Here is a 26,998-nt window from a genome sequence, read left to right as displayed (position 1 = left end):
GGACCAGATGTCCAAACCAGCCCTTGACTTATGACACAGGCGCACGCTTGGCGCTGCTACTATGTTGATGCACGTGCGGCTACATCGCATACAAGTCACAAACACATTAAAAAAATAGTTTTTTATTTTTTGGAGCACTTTGAGGGTTACACCACCCTTTAACAGACAGACGCACGCTTGTCGCTGCTGCTTTGAGGATGCAAGTGCGGCTACAGCCCACACAATTCACAAAGACAGAAAAAAAAAGAACAATATTTTTATTGTTTGTGTAGCATACTTTGAGGGTGTCACCACCCTTTAACAGACAGACGCACACTTGTCGCTGCTGCTTTAAGGATGCAGGTGCGGCTACAGCCCACACATTTCACAAAGACAGAAAAAAAAAGAACAATATTTTAATTGTTTGTGTAGCACACTTTGAGGGTGTCACCACCCTTTAACAGACAGACGCACGCTTGTCGCTGCTGCTTTAAGGATGCAGGTGCGGCTACAGCCCACACATTTCACAAAGACCAAAAAAAAAAGAACAATATTTTTATTGTTTGTGGAGCACACTTTGAGGGTGTCACCACCCTTTAACAGACAGACGCACGCTTGTCGCTGCTGCTTTAAGGATGCAGGTGCGGCTACAGCCCACACATTTCACAAAGACCAAAAAAAAAAGAACAATATTTTTATTGTTTGTGTAGCACACTTTGAGGGTGTCACCACCCTTTAACAGACAGACGCACGCTTGTCGCTGCTGCTTTAAGGATGCAGGTGCGGCTACAGCCCACACATTTCACAAAGACAGAAAAAAAAAGAACAATATTTTAATTGTTTGTGTAGCACACTTTGAGGGTGTCACCACCCTTTAACAGACAGACGCACGCTTGTCGCTGCTGCTTTAAGGATGCAGGTGCGGCTACAGCCCACACATTTCACAAAGACCAAAAAAAAAGAACAATATTTTTATTGTTTGTGTAGCACACTTTGAGGGTGTCACCACCCTTTAACAGACAGATGCACGCTTGTCGCTGCTGCTTTGAGGATGCAGGTGGAATCTAGATGGGATTTGGAACAGGGGACACACTACCTCCATCAATTGTCTAAATCCCACTGCACCAATGGCGGATACCGGACGCACGTCTAACACCAACATAGCAGTCAAGGCCTCAGTTATACGTTTTGCTTCAGGATGACTGCTGTCGTACTTCATCCTCATCGCTAGGGACTGTTGGAGGGTCAATTGTTTAGTAAAAGTAGTGATGTTCCTACTTCCTCTCTCGGATGATGAACAACTCCCAGCAGCAGCAATAGCACTAGGAGGAAGTGGTTCTTGCTCTTTCCCTATTTTATTTTTATCGGAGAAAGTTTGGTCCTCCATTTATGTTATATTGATATATACGTGCGGCTAAAGCGCACACAAACACAGAAAATATTTTTTTATTTTTGCTGGAGAGTAGTGCACTTTGTGGGTTACACCACCCTTTAAGAAATGAGCCAGCCAGCTCTTTACTTATGGGACACAGGCGCACGCTTGGCGCTGCTCCTTTGTTGATGCACGTGCAGCCACAGTGCACACAAGTCACAAACACAGAAAATATATATTTTTTTGGTTTGGAGTGTACTTTGGGGGTTACAGCACCCTTTAATGGTCAAGCCAGCCGGCCCTTTACTTATGACACAGGCGCACGCTTGACACTACTTTGTTGATGCACGTGCGGCTACTGCGCACACAATTCACAAACACAGAAAATATATATTTTTTTGGTTTGGACTGGAGTGTACTTTGGGGGTTACAGCACCCTTTAACGGTCAAGCCAGCCGGCCCTTTACTTATGACACAGGCGAACGCTTGGCACTACTTTGTTGATGCACGTGCGGCTACTGCGCACACAATTCACAAACACAGAAAATTATTTTTTTTTTGGTTTGGACTGGAGTGTACTTTGGGGGTTACAGCACCCTTTAACGGTCAAGCCAGCTGGCCCTTTACTTATGACACAGGCGCACGCTTGGCACTACTTTGTTGATGCACGTGCGGCTACTGCGCACACAATTCACAAACACAAAAAATATATATTTTTTTGGTTTGGACTGGAGTGTACTTTGGGGGTTACAGCACCCTTTAACGGTCAAGCCAGCCGGCCCTTTACTTATGACACAGGCGCACGCTTGGCACTACTTTGTTGATGCACGTGCGGCTACTGCGCACACAATTCACAAACACAGAAAATAATTTTTTTTTTGGTTTGGACTGGAGTGTACTTTGGGGGTTACAGCACCCTTTAACGGTCAAGCCAGCCGCCCCCTTTACTTATGACACAGGCGCACGCTTGGCACTACTTTGTTGATGCACGTGCGACTACTGCGCACACAATTCACAAACACAGAAAATATATTTTTTTTGGTTTGGACTGGAGTGTACTTTGGGGGTTACAGCACCCTTTAACGGTCAAGCCAGCCGGCCCTTTACTTATGACACAGGCGCACGCTTGGCACTACTTTGTTGATGCACGTGCGGCTACTGCGCACACAATTCACAAACACAGAAAATAATTTTTTTTTTGGTTTGGACTGGAGTGTACTTTGGGGGTTACAGCACCCTTTAACGGTCAAGCCAACTGGCCCTTTACTTATGACACAGGCGCACGCTTGGCACTACTTTGTTGATGCACGTGCGGCTACTGCGCACACAATTCACAAACACACAAAATATATTCTTTTTTTTAGCACTTGGGGGGAGCACCCCTGATGGACAGAGCACCTCTTGGACAACACTACAGCACCCCTTTAGGACTGGGACACTGCACAGGAGTTTGGAGTGGACACAGCCCCTATGGAGAACTGACTGCACAACACAGTCCAGCCAGCCCCTATGGACTTTGAAGTAGTGGACACAGCCCCTATTAACAACAGCAGCACAGCACAACACAGCCAGTCCCTATGGACTTTGAAGTAGTGGACAACAGCAGCACAGCGCAGCACAGCACAGCACAACACTACTCTGCACTACACTACACTACACAGCCCAGCCAGCCCTAACTCCCACCCTCCCTCTTCACTGTCCACAGCCGAGTGAGAAAATGGCGCCGACGCAGGTACCTTATATAGGATCCAAAACCCGCGAGACTCGGAAGGCGGGATGATGACGTTTTGCCTCGATTTCAGATCCGAGTCAGGCGGGAAAAGTCGAGCCTGACTCGGATCTGCCTCGGATCGGGGGGGCTCGGGGGGGTTCGGATTTCAGAAATCCGAACCCGCTCACCCCTAATATATATGCATATATATGTATGTGTATGTATATATGTATGTGTGTATATATATATATCACAGAGCCTCTGATTAGGGATGGCAACTGATCATCGATGGTTTGCAAACCATCGATGGTCTGACTAAAAACAAGTGGTTTGCCATTGCTGGTGGCCATCAATGTTGCACCATCGGTGGCAACCCTCAATCGATGTTTTGAAACATCGGCAGATGTGGCCTACACAGATCTCCTTGACCAATCGCTAAACAATGGATGGATTCTAACGATGGTTGAACCATCGATGGTACAGTTGTCAATGGCCATCACTACAGTATAACATAAAAGTCGCTATTTTTATGGTATATTGTGTTTTAAAAAAAATGTTTTGCAAATAAAATAGTGTTGGATAAGTTTAAAATTATATTCTTGACCTAATTAAATCATAAAAGAAACCGACAATTTTGGAGCGGTTTTTGGAAAAAGAATTCGTCAGTTAAGTGGTTAAAGTACAAGATTCAAGTTTTATTCAGTTATTACTAATGTTGTGAAATAAAGATTATTTGGTATCTAAGGTTTAATACATGATAAGTAAGCCGTATTTGGTGTTAAACTGATCTGCACTTTCTCAACAGCTTTCCGGTATCATCGGTGTGAAGATCGCAACATGCATTCTCAACTTATGGACCGTAGAGATATAAAGCACCAAAATGTATTTTGTGAAACCAACAGCCTAGATTTGCATGCAGGGGAAATAGAGGAGACAATAGGCTGTCGAAGGCTGACCTGTGTCCATTTGAATCAACCTGTTAAATGTCCTGTAACAAACACACCGTGATGGGGAACCAATGGGATCAGCAACAAACCTCTCTATTGTGTTGTCTGTTTCTGGAAGAGTATAAATGTGTGTGTTGTGACCCCAGTCTGGAGTCTTCTTGCTGATTGCTGATTGATGGAGGTTTCTTGCTGATGCCGGTATCTGGTCCAGAGCGCGTGCATATGTATAACTGTACCTTCGGTCTGTATAATTTCTTTGTGCTAAATTGTACTTAGATCACAGCGTGTAACTATCTGTATTTTACTTGAATAATACATTATGCTTTGGAAACATGTTCAAGGTCTAAAGTCTTTATTTTACTGTATGACTGCGTACGCAAATAGCATCAATTTTAGAGGTTTATCCTCTAAAATTGACGCTATTAGAAGGTTTTAGAAGGTATAGGTAGGAGCATATAGAGGTTCAAATTCAGTATCCTTAGTTGGGGGCTCATAGTGTGAGGTCACTTACCTATTCACACGATAAACATACGGCTTTTCGATCTCTCAGCAAAGGGTGGAGTGGCCACATGCAGGGTTTACATGCAATCACTCGATGCTGAGAAGTTGCTACCCGTTATTGTGTGAGTCAAGGTACACTGACTAGAATCCAGGGAGGAAAAAGTTTGTTTTCCTTTGTTGATAGTATTTTACGCTAAAAAGGGGTGCCGCAGTATTGCGTATACGGCTGAGTCGCATTTTTGCACGCGCAGTAAAAAATGCACTTTTGCGTTCGCAGCTAAAGGGTAAGAGTCATACGGTTGTGTAGTAGCCGCATTACTGTGTATGCGACTAGTCGCACAATAGCGTATACGTATTTCCGGTCGTGCTGCCATGTGTTTAAACAAAGCCGGTGAGTTTACATTATCAATTGTTGCCAATAACTGGGTTAACATGTATTTTAATGCGCAGGAAAAGAGTGTGTGATTGTGAGTATTTGTTTAGGGTGTAACATGGGTCCTAAATGTTAAGGGTATTGTATGATCCTTAAGGGCTAGGTGCAGGAGTTAGCCTAGCTGCTCGGTAGTAGCTACCATTCTATACACATCAGCAGGTGTACATGTTGTCTTTGTTGTAGTGACCGGCTCTCAGTGTGATTGCAGTGTTTAGTAATTAGGTTGGGTTACTGGAGCATTGTAATTGAGCCGCACTGAAAACTTGTGATTGTAAACTGAGAGATAATAGGTGAGTGGGAGCATCTAGAATTAACTCCCATAGGTGAGCAGGAGCATCTAGAAATAACTTCCATAGGTAAGTGAGAGTATCTAGACTGTCTTTCACCAATTGAAATCTTTATTGAAAAACTTAGGGTTCTCCCAGGATGGGGGCCAAGCAAACGGTAGAGATGTTAAATGATTTGCTGCTGTTGGAAGCGCCACTTGGGTCGGCACAACATATTATGCATATTAAGTATAGTGCCAATGCAACCAGGTATTGTGATTTATGGTTTAATATGACGAGGAAGACTGTTTGGTAATTTCCTAGAATTGGTAGTTTTGATAAGGAGATATTGAATAATATATGTCCGAACTCACATCTGATTGGTGCGTTCTCAAGTGAAAAAGGTAAAATATTACGAATCTTTAAAATTGTGGCAGCATGAAGCGGATGTATGGTTTAAAAATGTGCAAGCGACGCAAACTAGCGTTGCGAACGCATTACAAAAAATTAACCCACGGCGCTAGATTGCATTATGTGCGAGCCGCAAAACAGCACGCACGTGCAGCAAGGTAGCATTGCGGAACGTATTGCCAGTAGTTCACATGCACCACCACCACCTTATGTGGATGGGGGTGCAGGTACAGTTATTGAAAAAAAACCATAAAAATGTAACAAGTAATTTGTACCCTCTCTTAAGTAACCATAAGGAAAATGTTTATGATGTGGATGATGAGCCTATTGTCATGTCTGCCGTTTCCCATGCTGTACACATGTTAGATGCAGCACCACGACAAGCCCAACTGGTGCCACCATCTCCATCAGTAACAGCACGGGAAGTGTTAAACTCCTCTGCACCTGTAGAGGAAGTTGTTAATACTATACGTTGCAGCAACAGACTAAACCCCCAGCCAGGTAGTAAGGTCAAAGGTAGCAGTGCGGCCGGTCTGCATCCCATCCGGACAATAACTGTTCCGAATGGGAATGTGGATGCGAACGGGGTAGTGCCCACAAGGGATGTGGTAATGCATTGTCCTTGGACAAGAGCAGAGCTCAATTCTATCATAAATGATTTCCCCGATCCTAAAAAGGAATTAGCCAAATGTCAAAGGTTTTTGAGAAATTTGGGTAGTTCCCACGAGTCAACCAATAAAGATTGGCGAGTGGTGTTAAGGGCCTGTCTACCACGCAATATTGACGTGACAAAATTTATCACGGATTGTGTATTGGAAGGTGACATTCCCTTAACAGACCAAGTGAACCAAGGTAACATTACCCATATTATAACTCAATTGGGTATATATTTTCCAGTAGTAGTTAACTGGAACAAAATTTTCACTATAAAACAAAACGAGAGTGAATCTGCAGAAGACTATTGCGACCGGGCTCTGTAGGCTATCACCCAGTACACTGGGTTAGAAGATATTAAAGATAGCACTCACCACAAGGGAATATACTCATGGATTGCCTTAAAGAAGACCTAAAGACCCAGGTTCAGACCTCACAGCTTGACTGGAGGGGTCACAATAGATACCCTCATAGAATCCACCATAGAACATGACAAAAACATCTCAAAGAAGAGAGCGATCCAGAGCGAGAAACTAAGCTGTCAGTATTCAAGCTCTAGAAGGAATGACGGTAACATCACAGCCAGCAGACACACCTGCACCCACACATACACCTGCACCTGAACAGTTACACGTCCTCACCAATCCCACACCACTGCAAACACAGCCCTACCCCACTTATCACACACAGCCACAAGTCCCATACTACCCACAAAACTCCATACCCCTCACAATATCCTTTCCCTCAATATCCTTACCCATACTCACCACCTTTCCCTCCTGCTCAACCCCCACAACAGTACTTTCATCCACCCCGCTCACAAAAATGGTTTAACTGCAACCAAGTGGGACACCTAAGTACTGCAAAGTGAAGACTGTAGGACTCCCAAACCAGACAGTACCTGTATACCCTCGTAAGGGATATACACAGAATACAGGAAACCTCCAACAGGCACCAGCTCCAATTGTGGCCGTTAATGTTTTATTGGAGAGTGGGAGCCAACGCTAGGAGTCGGGTCATACTTGTGGTCTGCAGATAGACAGGTTTACAGGAAGTACTAGGGAAAAACTGGTAATGGTAATTGATGTAACTGATACCCAATCTCTGTTCTGCTTTCTTCCCTGTGCCCTAACACCATGTCAGTATTTTTCTTTTCTCACCTATTGGGAGGTGTACACTACACATGGACACGAGTGTCTCATGGGTTCATAGACAACCCCAGTATCTTCTCCCAGGCCTTATATGACTGTTTACAATCTTTTCAACCTGCCAATGGATCTGTTCTAATGTCAAATGTGGATGATTTATTGTTGTATTTAGATCATGTTTAAATGATATTAAACTGTTGTGCTTTATCTCTCACACACAGGCACCGCTGAAAGCCACAACGGGCCTGGGTAATAGGGGGAGTGGCCTAATCGCGGGAGGCATGGCCACGCCCCCTTCCCCCCAAAAAAAGATTTGCAGTGACGCTGCTCACTGGGGAGGGGGGCGCTTTGGGCCCCCACAGCCCTGCTCAAAGCCAGGGGAGGCGCGATCAGTGTGATCACTCCCCCCCACAGGCATAGGAGACTACTGTGGCTGCTACTCAGCAGCCACGAGCAGTCTCCACTGCGGCTCAGCACACGCTGTGTGCTGGGCTGCTGTGAGGGAGGGGGAGCGGCACTGGACCCGGGCCCCTCAGGAAGCCCGCTCCCCCACAGGACACAAGGTTGCTAAGGACAAACGGCAGCCATGGCAGGCTAAGGTCAAGTACTTGGAATACTATCCAACCCAGGGGCCCAGGCAATATTTAGAGCAGTAGCTATTGATAACAGGATTTAATTGCAGGAATTTGTATGCAGATACGATATCCCTAGAATTATTAAAAGTGATAGGGGTACTCATTTCACAGGTGACGTCTTCCAGAACATGTGTAAGTGATGGGTATTAATATCAAGATCATCCCAGACTGTCTTTTTTTATCTGTCCCCCTTTGAGATACTATTTAACAGGCAGCCTCATGTGAGTATATGATAAGGAGGTTACTGTGCAGTGTTTCACGAAGATGAGTAAGAACAACTGAAATTGTAAATGTTATTTTCTAACATGTCTGATACAAACTGTCATGATGTCAAACCTGGGGAATTTGTTATGATCCGAATTTTTTTTAGCTCAGGTTGTTTGACTGATCGTTGGGAAGGTCCGAATCAGGTGTTGCTGAAGGTGGCCGAGAGAGATACCTGGGTCCATTCCACTCACTGTAGAAAGGTCAACCAACTGGTGGAGATACGGGGCGGAGTCGAGGCAGATGAACCTGTCGATTGCAAGTCTGTTCCAGGAGGGTTAAAAGGTGTGGTGAGATACCTGAGCTAAAGAAATGTGTAGATCAATGCTTCCAGCAATGGAGTGGTCTGCTATGCTCATCCTAGTTCTTTCTTCCAGAGTGTCTGTCGTGATGATCTGTTTGGGGATACCCAGTTTCTGTGATGGAGGACCGATAGAGGAGATGGGAGCTGATGGTAGTGCTGATGGAGTGGAGTCAGGAGGAGGAGTGCTATGCCAAATCAGGGGAGTGCCTGACCAATCTTAGTACCGTAATTGTTATGTTATTTGGGAAGACTACTTCCAGAAATTATGATGCTTACACATGGTGAAATGCTTGGTATTCATAAAAACACACCATCACCATATCTTCACACACAGTATGAACACAGAGACCAAAGAAATATGATACCTGGTGATGTGCATAAAGCCACTCAGTTAATTAGTGAGATAACTGGCTTTCAAGTTTTAGTAGCACTGGATCCCACCAGGATCGCTCGGGGAACATTAAATTTTAGATATATTCAAGATCTTGTTAAAATTGATAGATAATATCACCGAGATGTATGATGACACATTCAGGTATACACGTAGAGAATTGCAAGCGTACAAGAAAGAACTGGTGCAACACAGACTAATGCTAAATTATTTAACAGCTATCACGGGAGGGTATTGCGTAACTTTGGCCACCCAGTTTGGAGTAAAGTGCTGCACATATATTACTAACAACACCAGTGACCCCAGACAGGCTGGCACCAATAATGAAACATTGCAGTTTAAAAATGATTGAGATATATATATATATATATATATATATATATATATATATATATATATAAATATATATATACAGTCAGGTCCATAAATATTGGGACATTGACAGAATTTTCATATTTTGTCCTCTATTCACCACCACAATGGCTTTGAAATGTAACAAACAAGATGTGATTTAACTGCAGACTTTTAGATTTAATTTGAGGGTAATTACATCCAAATCAGGTGAACGGTGAAGGAATTACAAAGGTTTCTATATGTGCCTCCCACTTTTTAAGGGGCCAAAAGTAATGGGACAAACTAAACAATCCTAAATCTAACTTTCACTTTTTAATACTTTGTTGCAAATCCTTTGCAGACAATTACAGCCTGAAGTCTGGAACGCATAGGCATCACCAGACACTGGGTTTCATCCCTGGTGATGCTCTGCCAGGCCTCTACTGCAAATGTCTTCAGTTCCTGCTTGTTCTTGGGGCATTTTCCCTTCAGTTTTGTCTTCATCAAGTGAAATGCATACTCAATCGGATTCAGGTCAGGGGATTGACTTGGCCATTGCATAACATTCCACTTTTTAGCCTTACAAAACTCTTTGGTTGCTTTTGCAGTATGCTTCGGGTCATTGTCCATCTGCACTGTGAAGCGCTGTCCAATGAGTTCTGAAGCATTTGACTGAATATGAGCATATAATATTGCCCGAAACACTTCAGAATTCATTCTGCTGCTTTTGTCAGCAGTCACATCATCAATAAATACAAGGGAACCAGTTCCATTGGCAGCCATACATGCCCACGCCATGACACTACCACCACCATGCTTCACTGATGAGGTGGTATGTTTTGGATCATGAGCAGTTCCTTTCCTTCTCTTCTCTTCCCATCACTCTGGTACAAGTTGATCTTTGTCTCATCTGTCAATAGGATGTTGTTCCAGAACTGTAATGGCTTTTTTAGATGTTGTTTGGCAAACTCTAATCTGGTCTTCCTGTTTTTGTGGCTCACCAATGGTTTGCATCTTGTGGTGAACCATCTATATTCACTCTTGTGAAGTCTTCTCTTGATTGTTGACTTTGACACATATACATCTACCTCCTGGAGAGTGTTCTTGATTTGGCCAACTGTTGTGAAGGGGTTTTTCTTCACCAGGGAAATAATTCTTTTGTCATCGACCACAGTTGTTTTACGTGGTCTTCCGGGTCCTTTGGTGTTGCTGAGCTCTCCAGTGCGTTCTTTCTTTTTAAGAATGTTCCAAACAGTTGATTTGGCCACACCTAATGTTTTTGCTATCTCTCTGATGGGTTTGTTTTGATTTTTCAGCCTAATGATGGCTTGCTTCACTGATAGTGACAGCTCTTTGGATCTCATATTGAGAGTTGACAGCAACTGATTCCAAATGCAAATGTCACACCTAGAATCAACTCCAGACCTTTTACCTGCTTAATTGATAATGAAATAATGAGGGAATAGCCCACACCTGTCCATGAAATAGCTTTTGAGTTGATAGTCCCATTACTTTTGGCCCCTTAAAAAGTGTGAGGCACATATTGAAACTGTTGTAATTCCTACACCGTTCACCCGATTTGGATGTAATTACCCTCAAATTAAATCTGAAATTTGCAGTTAAAGCACATCTTGTTTGTTTCATTTCAAAACCATTGTGGTGGTGAATAGAGGCCAAAATATGAAAATTCTGTCAATGTCCCAATATCTATGGACCTGACTGTATATATATATTTATTAAATCCACCATAGACAGAATCACATACATAAACACCGCACATTACGCAGTTGCGCTGTTAACATGACGCACCTTAGCGAATGCACAATATCCTGCATGCGAACGCTGTTTATTAGCTGCATGTGTGCACATCTGTCCCAAATTAGATCAATCTAACTAGCGTCTTTACCCAAACCCCTAATACTTACACAATGCACACCCACATAAAAGATTCCATAGCTTTAAAGTATCAGATTCAAGTTTTATTCACTTATTACTAATGTTGTGAAATAAAGATTATTTGGTATCTAAGGTTTAATACATGATAAGTAAGCCGTGTTTGGTGTTATACATGTGTGTGTTGTGACCCCAGTCTGGAGTCTTCTTGCTGATTGCCAGAGGTTTCTTGCTGATGCCGGTATCTGGTCCAATCTGGAAAACTGTAGAAGTATTAGCCAAACTCTGTACTGAGGTAGACAGCACATCTACCCATGGGGGAGGCAAAGAATTTGCAGGGAGAACCTGCTGTAGCCATCCCACAGGGGCGCTACCTCAGGGACTGCTAAGTGGTCCGCAATCTTTGCCAGCACCTGAGAAAAGGCAGCCCAGGGTGGGTCATCAACTACAACTACAATCAACTACACAAACCGCAGTGGCTGACAGGATATATCGCTGTATAACCTGGTCCATGGGAGAGGTTTACAGGGAGAGTTGACACAGAGGCCTGATTCAGACCTGGTCGCAAGCGCGTTCCCATGAGAACGCCTACCGTCTGGGGGCTACCCCACTGACATCACATTTGATGTCAGTGGGAGAGCATTCGGCTCTGTTTGAGCCGAAAGCTCTCTGGGGCTTGCAGCCACGAGTCCCTACCACAAGGGTCTCGTCGCAAGTCTGATGGTCACGATGGTCTTGACCATCATCCTGGCTGACTGCATTAGCTGTGGGTGGCAACTCACAGCAATGCGAGCGGGCAGGAGGCCGCTCCATTAAGAAAAAAAAAAGACGCTCTGATTCAGAGCGGAGCATCCGGCTCTGAATCAGGGCCTGAGTTCCTGGAGACCTGTGAAGCAGAAAATGGCTGTGGCAGCATCTCTGAGGGGGCAGAGGGTGAGGGAGGAGCAGCTCAGAGAACAGCTAGACTGTAGTGGAATGGTGCCCTGAGCTGGGGGAGGGGCTGCAGGGAGAGCAACTTCTCTCCATGCTAACGTTAACCACCAGGTCCCCTGGCCTCTAAATATGCCCTGCACCAGTATATTAAAGCCTTGGTGGTCTAGTGGAGTCGTGGGCGCACCAGTGTCCACATCAGCATCTCCAGTCTGTCTCCTGAGACCGGAGGCTAGACTGCATAAAGACACGGACCCCCGGCGGGCTCAGGGGGGCCTGCTAGCTAGTCCCGCTCAGAGCCCTGCCGGGAGTACATAGCCGAGGCATGGTGTCACGGTGCCGCAGAGGGGTGATGGAGCAGCAGCACAAACGTCCAAGGGACAGTCTTTTGCTGCTGCTCAGTAGTCAAAACACTAAAAATAAAAATAAGCTTGGGCTGCTAGAAACAGTCCCACTGTTAAAAATGGTGATCCAGCTGTTTTGACTGTCTATAATATGGTATACCCTCTCCTTGAGCTTTACAATTACTATAAGTATGTACCACTGGTTCTAATACTATTTCTTCTTTGCGGTCCATTGGGCTCCACAGGGAGACAATGGGGTGTAGGTGGGACCTGGAGGACCGGACACCAACAGCAAAGCTTTTCAATCCCAGGATGCTCGGGTCCTTCCCCCTATACCCCACCCACAGAGGGCACTTCAGTTTTGTTAACAAGCCCAAGGTAGGAGCAGGATAGGAGAGAAGAAAGACTGGAACACTGAGGAATCACTCTCACAGAGAAGGAATAAGTGGCCAGGAGACTAAAAGCCATAGAAGCTAGGTGCGTCAGGGCAGGTGTGCCCTGAGGACCCTATGGACTTCAAAGAAAGTTAACCAAAGTAAGTTTTACCATAACTCTCCTTTTCTTCTTCAGGGTCCATAGGGAGACATTGGGGATATCCCAAAGCAGTTTTTTAAGGGTGGGAACGCTCCTGAGCTGATAGGAGAACCCTACGCCCGAACAAAGCATCCTGAAAGGTAAATGTATCAAAGGCATAAAACCTAAGAAAGGTGTGGAGAGACCAGGTGGCCGCCTTGCATACCTGTTCAGCTGAGGCGCCAAGCCGGACTGCCCACAAGGGACCCACAGAGTGAGTAGAATGAGCAGAGACTGTAGTCAGCATAGGAAAGCCCATCTGCGGGTAAGCCTGTGAGATAGTCATGCAAATCCATCTGGCCAGGGTCTGTTTGTTAGCTGGCTATCCCTTCTTGTGGAATCCATATACTGTAGGACCAAGAGGGAGTCAGATTTCCGGATGCAAGCAGTACGGACCACATCCAAAGATGTCTCACCTGCCGAGAGGTCTGGTAAAATAAAGACCGGAACCACAATTTCCACATTCAGATGGAAGCAAGAAACCACCTTGGGAAGGAAGCCTGGGCGTGTTCGAAGAACAGCCCTGTCCTGATAAAATATCAAAAAGGGGGAGCGACATGAAAGCGCCCCTAAAGCTGATCCACGGGGTTCGAATGAAGGTTCCTGAAGTGCTTGGAGCACCACTGACAAATCCCATGGAGCCACAGGAGGGACAAATGGAGGTTGTACTCATAGAACACCCTGCATGAAGGTGTGAACATTCGCTATAGAAGCATCTGTGCTCAAACCAGATAGACAAAGCAGAGACCTGCACTTTCAGAGATGGTAGGTGGAGGTCTAGATTCAATCCAGCTTGAAGAAAGGCAAGAATTCTAGAAACCTTAAAGACCTGAGGGTCATAGTTTCTTGGAGCACACTATTGGAAATATGTATGCCATATCCTGTGGTAAATCCTGGCTGAGGCTAGTTTACGTGCTGTTATTGCTGGACTCCTGATCTATCTCCTAAAAAAAGCTCACATGCTTGTGGTGTGTTGTAGAAACTCAGCCTTTGTCCGGACCTGGTCTTGAACAACACCAGTTTACACACCACCTGGCGATGATGGTATGCTTATAGGACTTAATTATTTTGTTTGTTTAATTTATTATGCTTGAAATATTTTATTTTTAACATTGAGTGTTTAATAAGTGCGGTATTATCATTTAACACCATTTTGTCATCCTCCATTCATTTTTATGTTGGTTGTATCCCATTAATTAGGGTAATTATATACATCTCGCTGCAATTAGCGCTGGTAAAAGGTTTTTACTATTTCTTGTGCAATATCGATGTTTTTCCAAGTATTCGTGTTTTGACTTGCTTTTTAGTGTCAACGCACCTGCTGCATATATTACAGTTAATTGCGCCCCTCTATTAATATCTAAAACTACAATTTTTGATTAATCCATAAACAGGAAGTTTGTTGTTGTGTCTGGAGGCCATGAGATCCACCTCCGTAAGACTCCATTGTCCACTAGAAGCAGAAAGACTTCTGGATGTAGAGACCATTCTCCTGCATGCATGTCGTGATGGCTGAGGAAATCCGCCTCCCAATAGAGAATCACCGGAATGAACACTGGGGAGATGGCTGGGAGATTGCATTCCGCCCAGGTAAGGATGCAGGATAATTCTGTCATTGCCGTCTGATCTCGAGTGCCCCCTTGGTGATTGAGGTAGGCCACAACCGTGGTCTTGTCGGACTGTATTTGTACTGGCCTGTTTTTCAGAATATTCTGAGCCAGAGTGATAGCTCTGTATATGGCCCGAAGTTCCAGGGAGTGTTGGCCGGTTACTGCGCCACACCTATTGCGGGAAGTGGCCAGGCTGGGATCCAAATAGGACGATGTTCATTCAAATTGGAAGTCTGTTGCCACCAGGCTAGGGTCAGGCAAACCTCTGGGGGGAGGCTCGTCTTCTGGGATTTGAGCAGATGGGGTAGCCCGTTCCACCTGGAGGGGATGTTGGAGGGGCCTGGAGTGAAACTGGGCAAAGGTGGACACCATTGATCCCAAGGCCTTCATTACAGAGTGAATTGACACTCTGCAATTGTGAAGCAGTCTGCGCTGTAGTGTTGAAAACTTGTCTGCCGTTAGGAAGATTCTCTGAGCTTGAGAGTCCCAAATGTACCATCTTTTGAGAGGGTGTCAGAGAAGACTTTTTCCAGTTACTCAGCCAACCGTGCATTTGTAGAGTGGCAATGGTTACCTGCAGATGGCTGTGAAGAGTCTCTGGGGAGCTTGCCAACAGCAAGAGATCGTCTAAGTAAGGGAGCAGTCTGATCCCTTGACGACGAAGAGAGGCCGCCATAACTGCCATGATCTTGGTAAAGACCCGAGGGGCCGTTGAGGCCAAACGGCAGAGCATGGAATTGGTAATGTTGCTGCAGTGTAGCAAACCGGAGATATTGACAATAAGGCACTTAGGTACATGTAGGTAAGCGTCCTGAATGTTTATGGATACCATAAAATCTCCAGGCTCCATAGCTAGGATAATAGAATGGAGGGTTTTCATACGAAACCAGGGTACCCTGATAAACTTGTTCAGAGACTTGAGGTTGAGGATAGGCCGATGAGACCCATTGGGCATCTGAACTAAGAAACGGGCAAAATAATAGCACTTGCCCCATTGTGAGAGCACCCAAATTATTACTCCTTAATTTATTAAGGACTGTATGGCATTTTGGAGCAGCAGGTAGGGGGGGGGGGCACCTCAGGAAGGAGAGGGCATATCCGTGGGAATTGAAGAAGTTGGCCTCCCACCCTGGAAGAGGCCTGCCCTGTCTGGCTTGTCCTCAGACTGGGCAGGTGGACGTCTTGTAGCCCAGGCTTGTTTGGCCCTAGGCTTCGAGGCCTTGGCTGATGGCTGTTGCCGTGGAAAGGACTGACCCTTGGTTTTGCCTTAAGGGCGAAAGGACCGAAATGACTTCCGCTGCTTTGTATTACATGCAGAGGGCAGGAACACTGTCTTTTGTTAGTCGCCATAGTCACAATTTTATCAAATTCTGGACCAAACAGAATGTCTCCAGCATAAGGCAGACTCTAGTGCCTGTTTTTATTTTGAATCTGCTTTCCAGGAACATAGCCAAAGAATACGACAGGCCACTACCGAAGTGGCAGACATCCTGGAGACCAGGAGAGCCATATCCATAGCTGCTTCACCTAAGTAGGAGGCTGCATCTCTAATGTGAGATATATAGGACAGCTGTTCCTTCGAAGCATCAGGGGGAAATGTTTCTCCTAGGGCATCTGCCCAACTCTCAATGGCTTTTGCCACCCAGGCTGTAGCAGGACGAGTAATAGCTTCTGTAAGAGTATATACATTTATGACAAGCTTCTATACGTCTATCTGTGGTCTCCTTCAAGGAGGCTGCAGTATGAATGGGCAAGGTAGCATTTTTAACCAGACGTGTTACATGAGAATCCACAGTTTGTGGAACTTCCCATTTAGCACAATCAGTAGCTGGAAGTGGGTAAAAGGAACTGAACAGTTTTGGAATTTGAAACATTTTACCGGTCATATTCCAAGCTTCACTCATGTGATCAGATAGTTGGTCAGTGAGTAAACTCTGGTAAAACCTTTTGTCGCTTAAAAAGTGCATGTTTTTTTCTAAGGAGCGGGTTCATCCTCTTCTATTTGTAGAATAGTTTTAACAGCTCTCACAAAAGCAGGTATATTTAGTTTAAAGGGTGGCTCCTCTTCTCCTGAGACTGAGTCAGAGAGAGATCTGTCTCTTCTGCCTTCCCAGATGATATCTCAGAATCAGATAACTGTGTGGATTGGGAAGATATAGTACATTTAGTAGGCTTAAGTTAAAGGTTTATCTTTTTGCAGAATTTGCTGAAAAACCGTAGAGGTATTAGCCAAAGTCTGTACTGAGGTAGACAGTACATCTATCCATGGGGGATGCAAAGGATTTGCTGGGGGGTACCTGCTGTGGCCATCCCGTAGGTGGCGCTACCACGGGGACTGCTACCTGGAGCACAAGTTTTTCCAGCATTTGTGAAAAAGCAGCCCAGGGTGGGTGCTGAGGGAAAGACTCCGGGGCTGTGTAACAATTATTACAGATACCATCCTGAGTGAAGTCCTCTGTAGTTAAGCCCGCTGAGCAGGACTTACAAGATATCAGAGTAGGCAGAGCAGCATGAGGCTGCTTGCTATTCTTTTCTCTGCCAGTCACAAGAATAACAGAATACACAGTATGATACAGTGCAACCACGCTATATAGTATGTGATAGTCCTCACACTTAAATAGCAGATGTGAGGTACAATGAACCCCCAATACCTTAGTATGTCAGGCTATAGTAGAGAAAAGGGACAGGTATAAACTGAGTATAGAAAATAGAGATTAGCAGTAGCACAAGTCACATACAAATGCAGAAAAAAAACAAACCACTACATGTCTACAATGGGCACTAAAATCAAGTACATAAACCACTGTGGCTGGTAGGATATAGTGCTGTATAACCTGGCCTGTGGGAGAGGTATACAGGGAGACTGGACCCAGCATTTCCTGGAGACCTGTTAGCCTAAAATGGCTGCCGCGCAACTGTGAGGGCGGAGCAGCTCAGGGAACATCAAGACCACAGTGGAATGGCTGCCTGAGCTGGGGGAGGGGCTGCAGGGAGAGCACCTTATCCCCTGGCTGACGTTAACCACTGGGTCCCCCGGCCTTTACATTATGCCTCTGCTCCAGTATCGTTATCCCCCCGGTGGTCTAGTGTAGTAGGCAAGCCAGTGTCCAAATCAGCACCTCTGGTCTGGCTCCTGAGACTGGAGGCAAGACTGCACTAAGACGTGGGATCACCGCCTTACCTGTCCCCTGGATTCCAGGCTGCAGTCTGGGCTCCATGGAGCCTGCTAGCTAGTATCCCTCGGAGCCCCGCCTGGAGTACCTAGCACAGGCTTGGTGTCACAGCGCTGTGGAGGGGTTATGGGGCGGAAGCAGAGACGTCCGAAGGACAGTCTGGTGCTGCTCTTCCATTTGGTAAATAAACAGTAAATGAAATCATAAAATTGAAACTTGGGCTGCATAATGCAGCCCTCTTTTATAATGGTAGTCTAGCTCATGCTGGACAAGAAAACTGAAGTGCCCTCAGGCTGTGGGTGAGGTATAGGGGGGAAGGACCAGAGCATCCTGGGATGGAAAAGCTTTGTTGTTGGTGTCCGGTCCTCCAGGTCCCACCTACACCCCAACATCTCCATGTGGAGTCCTATGGACCCTGAAGAGGGGGGGGGGGGGGATTGGAAAGGTTTGCCAGTTACTATCATTTTCATTTGGGCAATGTCTCAGATTTTTAAAATAACGTGCTATTCCAACATGGGTCACAGTGCTTGGTCCTATGAGTCAGTAGGTCATATTTCACAACCACCCAAGGTTATTTCTTTCACAGCTGACTTTCAATAAAATCCTGATTGTCCAAACTTCGGACATGTGGAGGTTGTGGTTAGTATGTTAGTGGAGAAGGTAGTGTTCAAGTTTCAGAGAGTCCCAGTACAACGCAAACCCTTCACTAGGAGGAAGTGCAGTAATTTGGTTGCACAAGAGACCAAGGTTATTGAGCATTGTCCTAGGACTCTCTCCGAAACTTTGATGTTGTTCATGTAAGAAACCCCTTTCTGTTATTTTATGTTTAAATGGTGTGTTGTAAACAAATTTGAAAATACTACACCATGGGAGTTTTCTTTTGTTTCCACATGGGACCTATGCAATAATGGATGAGTCCAAATCATAACAGGGTGCACAAAGAGCCATTGAGGAGGTTTTCTGAAGCTGACCTTATTTGACCTGTCTGCTTACTAATTTGATCTACCACTTTATCATTGATATTCCTGGATTTATTACACTAGAAAGCACTTGTTTCTGACTCTTTTTTTAGTATTAAAAAATGACGACCATCTCCAAGGAGAACTTATAGCAGACACATGAAATACAGAGGTGTATATCCTGTGGGCTAAATTTTTTTTAAGAAATTCTATATACACAACTTTGTGGGGGTATCACTATATTAATACCACTGATATATATTCCGCACAGTCCCTGCAGATCAGTTGGGACTACCCGAGTGGATCTGCCCCACCTAGGTTTGTGCTATGGCCAGTTCTTAAATTTCTATTTATTTAGAGGCTGTTAATCTATTAAGGCAGATATTACCAAACTTTCTTGAATCATGATGCCCTAGAGCAGACATGTCAAACATGCAGCCCAACAGTGTGGGTCCAAATACACATTATGCAGCCCAACAGTGACAATGTAATGTAATTACTCGCTATCTGGGAGAGACTCCACACCGCCCCAAGACCTGCACTCCCAGAATTCCATCTTCCAGGGGTAACGTGCTAATGGGTAGACACAACAGAAGGCCTGTGTTCCTGCAACCCTGCCTTCCGGCATTAACTCGCTGCTAGTTTAGAGTTGCCACAAGGCATGCCGCACTCCCAGCTAAATCTCTGCACACGCAGACCTCTGAATAGGCGCCTGTGAAACAAGCTCAGCCACCCGAGACAGGACAAGCGCTGCAGCTGACACTGGAGTTACAAATAATATCACACCTGTAAGTACTGCCTGCAATTATTCTCATGAAAAGAAACAAGTCTCTTGCTAGGTCCAGATTGACAGACTTTCATCTTGGTTCAGTTTTAAAAGTTATCACATCAAATAAGATTTCTCCTGAAACTGGTGATAGCAAAAACATGTCAAAGATCAGGACGAAAACATTAAAGTTAATGTTTTCTTCCCAAAACTTTATATTTTTGCTTAAACTTTATTGTTGATTTTTCTTAATAAACCTTTCAAAATTGCATACAAGCCTTTTTTTTCTTGCAGCCCACACACTTAGACCTTGAATATTCAGCCTGGTTGGGATTTTGAGTTTGACATGACTGCCCTAGGGTATCAAGTATTGTTTTCACAGCACCTCTAGGCCAAAAAGTTTCTTATTGGGAAATTCCGAAAAAAATATTTAAGTAACTCATGCTTACCTGTCATCCTTAGATTCAGTTATGTGGTGGTGGTGGACAGGGTCATGCTCCTGCTTCTCCACCTATTTTATCAATGCCAGCACAGAAGTTTCCCCCATCACACGGACCATAAATAATTTTATTTCGTCCTGGACCACCAACCTGTGGCACCCTTGCAGGTGCCCCACAGCAGCCACTTCCCATGGGAATCACTGTATTAAGGCTTCCTTAACCAGACTACCTAAAATTATTAAAGGAGTTGGAATAGATTTATGTGATCTCACCATTTTCTGTGTGTTTGACTACTGCTACATCTTAACATGAATTTTGTAGAAGGATTCTTAGTTCAGGACCATACCTAACTGCTGCAATGGTGCTTACCAATTCACTTCCCCCCAGAAGGGTCATTTGCTGTCAGGACAACACCTTAGAATACATTATCTTAGGGACTTTGCCTATTAAACAAAGATAGGTGACAATACAAGCAATACTATTTTAATCTATAAATTTTACAGTTGATGAGCATGAAAAGTATCGTTCTGCAAGTTATTTGTTATAACCAAACGGTGTGACAGCACTAAAAAGTTGTGCAATGGAATGTCAGTATGTATGCTTTAGCCACTTGTGTTCTATATCTATCATAACCCATTTGAAGGCTAATGCTGGCCATACACCTTCACGATTTCAGTCCGATTGCCGATTTTCGACGAGTCTTACGATGGATCCTGTGAAAATCATGTATTTTTGGAGTAATATACGATCCGATGCGCACTCCCGCAGCTCCTAAAACAGATCGTATGATCAGATGTGCAGCCCATATTATCCATCGTATCGTGTGCAGATCGTACAGTTTATTTTGTGCATGCGATGCATCCATTCAAGTAATTTCAATGACTTTTTCCCTGATGAGCGCGTGAGGCAAACGATCAATCGTACGACAGATCTTGTGCTAAGAAATACAACAAATATGACGCCGGGACTGCCAGGGAGTCTGATGGTGAATCTGATCTGATGCTGGTCGCACAGGTGTATGGCCAGCTTAACCCTATGTCAAATGTGCCCTATTGATTGTTGGACAACCTAGATTCAGGGACAAAGATTGCTTAAGACAACTTTGTAAACAAAACTAGGAAATGGTAGATACATCTTTACATTGTACTTTTACATAAATATGGGCAATGGCCATTCAAATTATAATCTAGAATGTAGTTAACAATTCTGGGCCTTTGGATATAGATTTACAGCACTTTAGCTTTAAAACATCTTCTGTTCCCAAAAAAACTACATCATGTCACACTTACTGTTCAACAATTGGCCTCAGAGGAATGACTGCTTTTGAAAACCATAACTTGTGAAAAATGGATTGAACATGATATAATGGGGGGAATTATGCAAGACTAATGAACTTACTGTACTATATTAACCATTTACTAAAATCACTGTAGCAGTTTCACAAAATTCAGATCGACAGATTGCAGAACAAGGGTTGTCAAATAAACTATGCAAGGCTTTGTGTTTGATATCTGTATCCATTTAAATCAAATTGATCCCTTTAACTTTAATCATATCATTAAAAATAGAAATGAAAGCAGGAAAATATTTACCAATGACAATAGGAGAGACAAAAGTCTGCACATTCCAATTTATTAAAGGGGATGTACACATTCAGACATGTTTTCTTCACACAACATAGCGGTCAGGTGGCACACATCAGTGGTCTCCATGGAGGAGTGCCAGAGGGAGGGCTTATGTACTGTGGGATGCAGGAGGGAAACTGCAGCTCCAGTCTAGCCACAGCTAGAAAATGACAAGAGCAGTTAGGACAGGTAAACATTTTGACATTTCTCCTGGCCTGGAATAAGCCACGGCACAGGTTGGGGTCAGAAAGTATAGACTAAGAGATCCCATTAACAATTTGAAAAGGGACATGGCACTACAAAGTGACTGGATACTCAAAAGGTTGGCGTTTCCCAATTCCAGTTTGTTTTTGTGCTTTTTTTCTCTTTTTATAAAATGATCTTATTTTAACGGGGGACTTGAATGGAAAAAAATAAAAATTATATATGTATTTATTAATAACACATTGTTTATTAACCAGTTACAAAACATTAAGGGATATTACAAAGCACCTTAAATAAAGGCTTAAAAATGGAATTATGGAAATCAGCCATGCTGTAGACATCAGTAGTTTATTGTCAACTGTTTTAGTTTCAACACATTCAAAATATGGAAACTGAAGTAAAAAAAAAAAATCATATATTGATATATATATGAAAGAACCACGCTCCAGATGACTAGATTCTACTGGCATAATGTTAACACATTACAGCAATAAAGATGGTAAATCATTCACCACTGTCTTCTACAGCTAGGTAATCATAGTACGCCAATTGTGCTGAAACAGAAGTGCAATGATTGGTTATTACAACAAATGAATTGCCCAACACAATAATGAAAGTGGAAACTACCGCCATGTTGGGTGAGGTACATTTACTGAAAGATTAAGACAACACTTAAATGTACATCGTAAAGTAGGTGAACAATCACCAGGTAAACGTCTGATGAATAAAGGTTTATTCAAGGTATACCAACATAAGTCAGACTTGAAAGTTTAATGGCTCCAATACTCCTCTAGCATGGTATGTTACACTTATACTTAAGTCCTGTTCCATTTGCCGTTACACAGTTCAGATTATGACTGGGGTTCACCATCAGAAAAATATAAAGTAAAAATGAGAGAGTAAAAAAAGGAAAACAGAACTGTCTGCAAACTTTACCACTGATCGGAATGATGCTTAAAGTCAGTCCACGCTTCACTGTATGCTAAGGAATTCAAGTACAATACCTCCAGGTAACAGATGTAATACTTCCATATATATATATATATATATATATATATATATATATATATATATATATATATATATATATATATATATATATATCTATATGTATATCTATATGTATATATATCTATATATATATCTATATATATATCTATATATATATATCTATATATATATATCTATATATATATATCTATATATATATATCTATATATATATATCTATATCTATATATATATATCTATATATATCTATATATATATATATATGCCACAAGAGATCTGCATCCCAGAAATGTATGAAATAGTGCAAGACTTGATATCAAAAACAGAAGACCTCAAGTGTAAATATAATAGTTAAAAGAAGAAAACAAAAAAAAAATCTGACCTATGCAAGAGTCTGATTTCACCTAGGGAACGGGAGAGAATACATTTGTGCACAATCATTAGTTTTCGTCGGAAGAGGCTCAGCAAACAGTTGCATAAGTCATAAGCAGCATGTTGCTCCATGTGCATTTTTTTTTTTTTTGCTAGTATGGATTTTAAGGTTTCCTGCACTTCCAGAGGCAGCTTTAAGTGTTCACACTTTCTCCTTCAGAGCATAAATCAATATTATTACACCAGGCAGGTCAGTATCTTTCGCTACATTTGTAGTTTACTGGAATGTATGGTTATAGGCAGGTGGCTGTCCCAACATGGTGCATTCCAAGAGTTTCCACTTGAGGAGGTCTGCATGAAATAAAGCAAGGTGGGGAGGGGGGAAAAAAAAAAAAAGCTAAGAAAATGACCCTGTATGAGATTGTAAAGTGCATACATTTAGAGCTGCTGTTCACTGCTAGGAGCATTGAAGTACATCCTCTGCTTCCAGGGGTTCAACAGGATGTGAATAGGTAAACAGAAATGTTCAACAGGACATTTGCAGGGCACCATGTACAGATTATCCGCATTATATGCACTTCAGGGATCTACAGTAAGGGCTTCGAACAGAGACATGACCATTATTCTTTCCCACATACTTCAGTCCCCCCACTATTGGTAAGTAAATACCAACGCAGTATTGGTGGACCATAACAAAACAGACCAAAAGAAAAAGAAAAATAATTATACCGACGTACGGATACTGCAGTTTGGTTAGGCAGGCTTTTCAATGATTCTTGGATGTACTGAAGCGGTTTGGCTTTGCAGCACAGTAAATCATTCACTGTACAAAATCACCAGCAAGGACTGGAATGATGTGTTCATAGAAGGCACCATCATGCTTATTACATTACCAGAGAACTAAATACAATTGAGTACAATTTGTTTCACTGTACAAAGCTGGAAAAAGGGGTAGTTTGGCAGGGTGGAGTCAGCTGAGCAGCCCGCCATCTCAGATGGGCAAGTGCAAATATTCTTCATATATGAAACATTTCACTACTTCTGCTCATACTTTTTGAAGTATCAGATTAAGTTCAGAATTAAAATTAAAATCCAGAGAATTAACTTTTGATATGGTTTGCACCATGCAGTTTGTGGCAGAACATACCAGATGCCATCATTTACAAGCTTTTATTCTGGGTTCTTACAACCGTGATAAGAGGAGATTGCTCGTGCCTTTGACGAATGCATAACCATTAGTTCCTTCCATACCAAAAGTCTAAGTGGTTAGGAGGCACGCATTGCACTACTTTTGTTTCCATTGAAGAAACCATAATACTTGCAAGGTGCAACAGAGAACTTTACTAGGGCATAGGCCTCCAATGTCATTGTAATTACTTGCAGTGCTAATGGTCATCTCAGTCCTTATATTTTCATAAATTGGGATGTATAAATTAACATTACAAGTCCTGTTGAGAAACTGCAAAAAAAAAAAAAAAGTTCACCTCAATTGAAAACTGCAAACAAAAAGATGTTTTCACATCAAAGAAATTATGGGGGAAGAAAAAAAAAAAAAAAAAAAAGGCTGTGTCACATTCCAAAGCTAAAAATTAACAAGAATGCAAACACGACGAATAATGTACCACTGTAGGTTTGACTGTTATTGACTTTTCAGCGACGTTGACTAGTGAAACGGCCCTCCATGGACGCTGCTCCTCTTCCTGTGCTCAGCTTTTGTGCCATTCCACCTCGCGGAGGAGGACCTCTTCCGTCCCTATCGCGCATCATCCCACCACCGATTATTCCACGAGGACCACCACCACCACGGTCATTGCGACGTATATCTCTGCGATCATCACCGCCACGAGTTTCCCTTTCACGTGCAGCCCTGGTTTTCTTTTCTTCCACATTCAAACGAACTTCACCACGGAACATGATTGGCTGATGAGAGCAAAACAAAATGAACACTTAATGGCAATAATTCCCAGGTGTTAGTTGGGTACTGTTTGTAATGCTTAAGATGGAATTTTGACAAATTATATAATTTAAAGTTTGAAGCCAGTACAGCTTTAAAACTTATAAATATTAATCTATTAACTAATAAGGCAGCTCCAATTTATAACTACTGGTCAAATTCTTACTTGTGTTATATTGTATGTAAAAAATATTTGTAAAAGAAGTGATCAAGGAAAGTATAAAAGGTGCATTTTAAAGCATTTTGGCATGAATACGGCTTAGAAGACATACATACCTTTGCTAGCAAAATCCTTTGAACAGGTTCGGAATCATCAAATACAACAAAACCGAAGTTGGGAAGCTTCCCTCCTACACCTTTGGTATTAATCCGGAGTTCCATTACATTTCCATAGCCTGCAACAATAGAAAAGTGTATAATTATGTAATTTATTGATTGTTATAAGCAGTTGTTTACCAACAACTATAAATTAAAAAATAAATAAGTTTGCATGGGTGGAAGCTCAGGTTGCATCTGAAGCAATGCAGGCACACAGAATTCGAGTGAATTTGCAATGTGTAAATTGTGTACCATAAGACCAGTTTGCAAAACATAAAATCTGTCATAAGGGTTGGGTACAGGAGCCATACAGCGGCATCCCGACAGTCAGAATCCCAACAGATTTCTGTACCCTAACCCCCCCCCACAGACTAACCATAATACTTACCTCCACAATCTGTTGGTATTCCGTCAGGATGCCGCTTGTCTATATTGTGACCATCGGCATCCTGACTGCCGGAATGCTGACTATCCCGGCAGGAAAGCACAATGCATGTGACCATAAGGACTAGCCAGCAAGTGGCCAGCATCAGGCACTACTCTCCAGGCCTTATCACTGAAAATAATTTTTTTTTAAAGAAATTAGGACTTTAATGACACGATGCTCCTGCAGTTCAAAGTACATATATGGTCTCCTAGCTACGTACCAGATGGAGACCAAGTATTTAGAAGGCACCTTCTTACAGAAGTTAGGTAAAAGTAATTGGAGTTAAACACAAACTTGCTCTTTTCTATATCCACAAAAACACGACAGTTTACATTCCAAAAAAAAAAATTTTTTCCTTTTTTCAACTTACTCATGAAAAACTCTTTCAATTCACTCTCGTCAATATCATGCGGCAGGTTACCAACAAAGAGCTGGTGACTGTCAGGGTAACGGAACATGCGTCGGTTGTCAGACTCTCCCTGTTCTGTTTCACCTCGTCCTATTAGCAATCAGAAAAGACAATTGTCAGCAAAGCATATCACATTACAGATAATAGTGCTTTTAATCAATCCAATTCTCTCTCCTCTTGTGACTCTCCTGATTGTGGATTTACAACACCCTGGGACTAGAGCTAATATTCTTTAAGATTAACAATAGTAGTGCTGAAACTTGACCTTAAGTACACAAGCCTCAGACCACTGTCTATCTAGACCCTCTTGTAAGAAAAAAGTAACCTAGATAATATAAAATAAGAAAACTCTTCTGCACACAGAAAAAAAATAAAATAAATTTATATATACACATTATATATATATATATATATATATATATATATATATATACACATACACACACACACACACACATATATATACACACATATATACACACACACATATACACACATATATATACATACATTCTTTGTGGTAGTTCATCTTTTAAATAAATGTGCATTATCTAGCTTTTGCCTTGGCTATAGATGACGCTATGACTCCAACCTCCCTGTAACATGATGTTCTTGCCAATCAGGTGCTACAAGAGCTAATCC

General features: G+C 42.9%; 1 protein-coding gene across 1 annotated transcript in view; it reads right to left on the bottom strand.

Annotated features, from left to right (window-relative positions):
- Positions 1-23,102: 23,102 nt before the first annotated feature.
- The window catches only part of G3BP2 (G3BP stress granule assembly factor 2), a 109,045-nt gene continuing 105,149 nt past the window's right edge, over positions 23,103-26,998 (bottom strand). The window contains exons 10-12 of the mRNA XM_088448896.1: positions 26,318-26,446; positions 25,479-25,597; positions 23,103-25,168 (exon numbers count right to left, since the gene is read on the bottom strand). Of these exons, the coding sequence (XP_088305022.1) occupies positions 24,899-25,168; positions 25,479-25,597; positions 26,318-26,446 (518 nt within the window). The 3' untranslated portion in view covers positions 23,103-24,898. The remainder of the gene's footprint in view (positions 25,169-25,478; positions 25,598-26,317; positions 26,447-26,998) is intronic.

This window comes from Taudactylus pleione, unplaced genomic scaffold (assembly GCF_031769625.1).
Source record: "Taudactylus pleione unplaced genomic scaffold, aTauple2 ptg000471l, whole genome shotgun sequence".
Taxonomy (NCBI): domain Eukaryota; kingdom Metazoa; phylum Chordata; class Amphibia; order Anura; family Myobatrachidae; genus Taudactylus; species Taudactylus pleione.
Note: the sequence above shows the minus strand (reverse complement) of the source record. Positions and strands in the feature narration are given on the sequence as shown.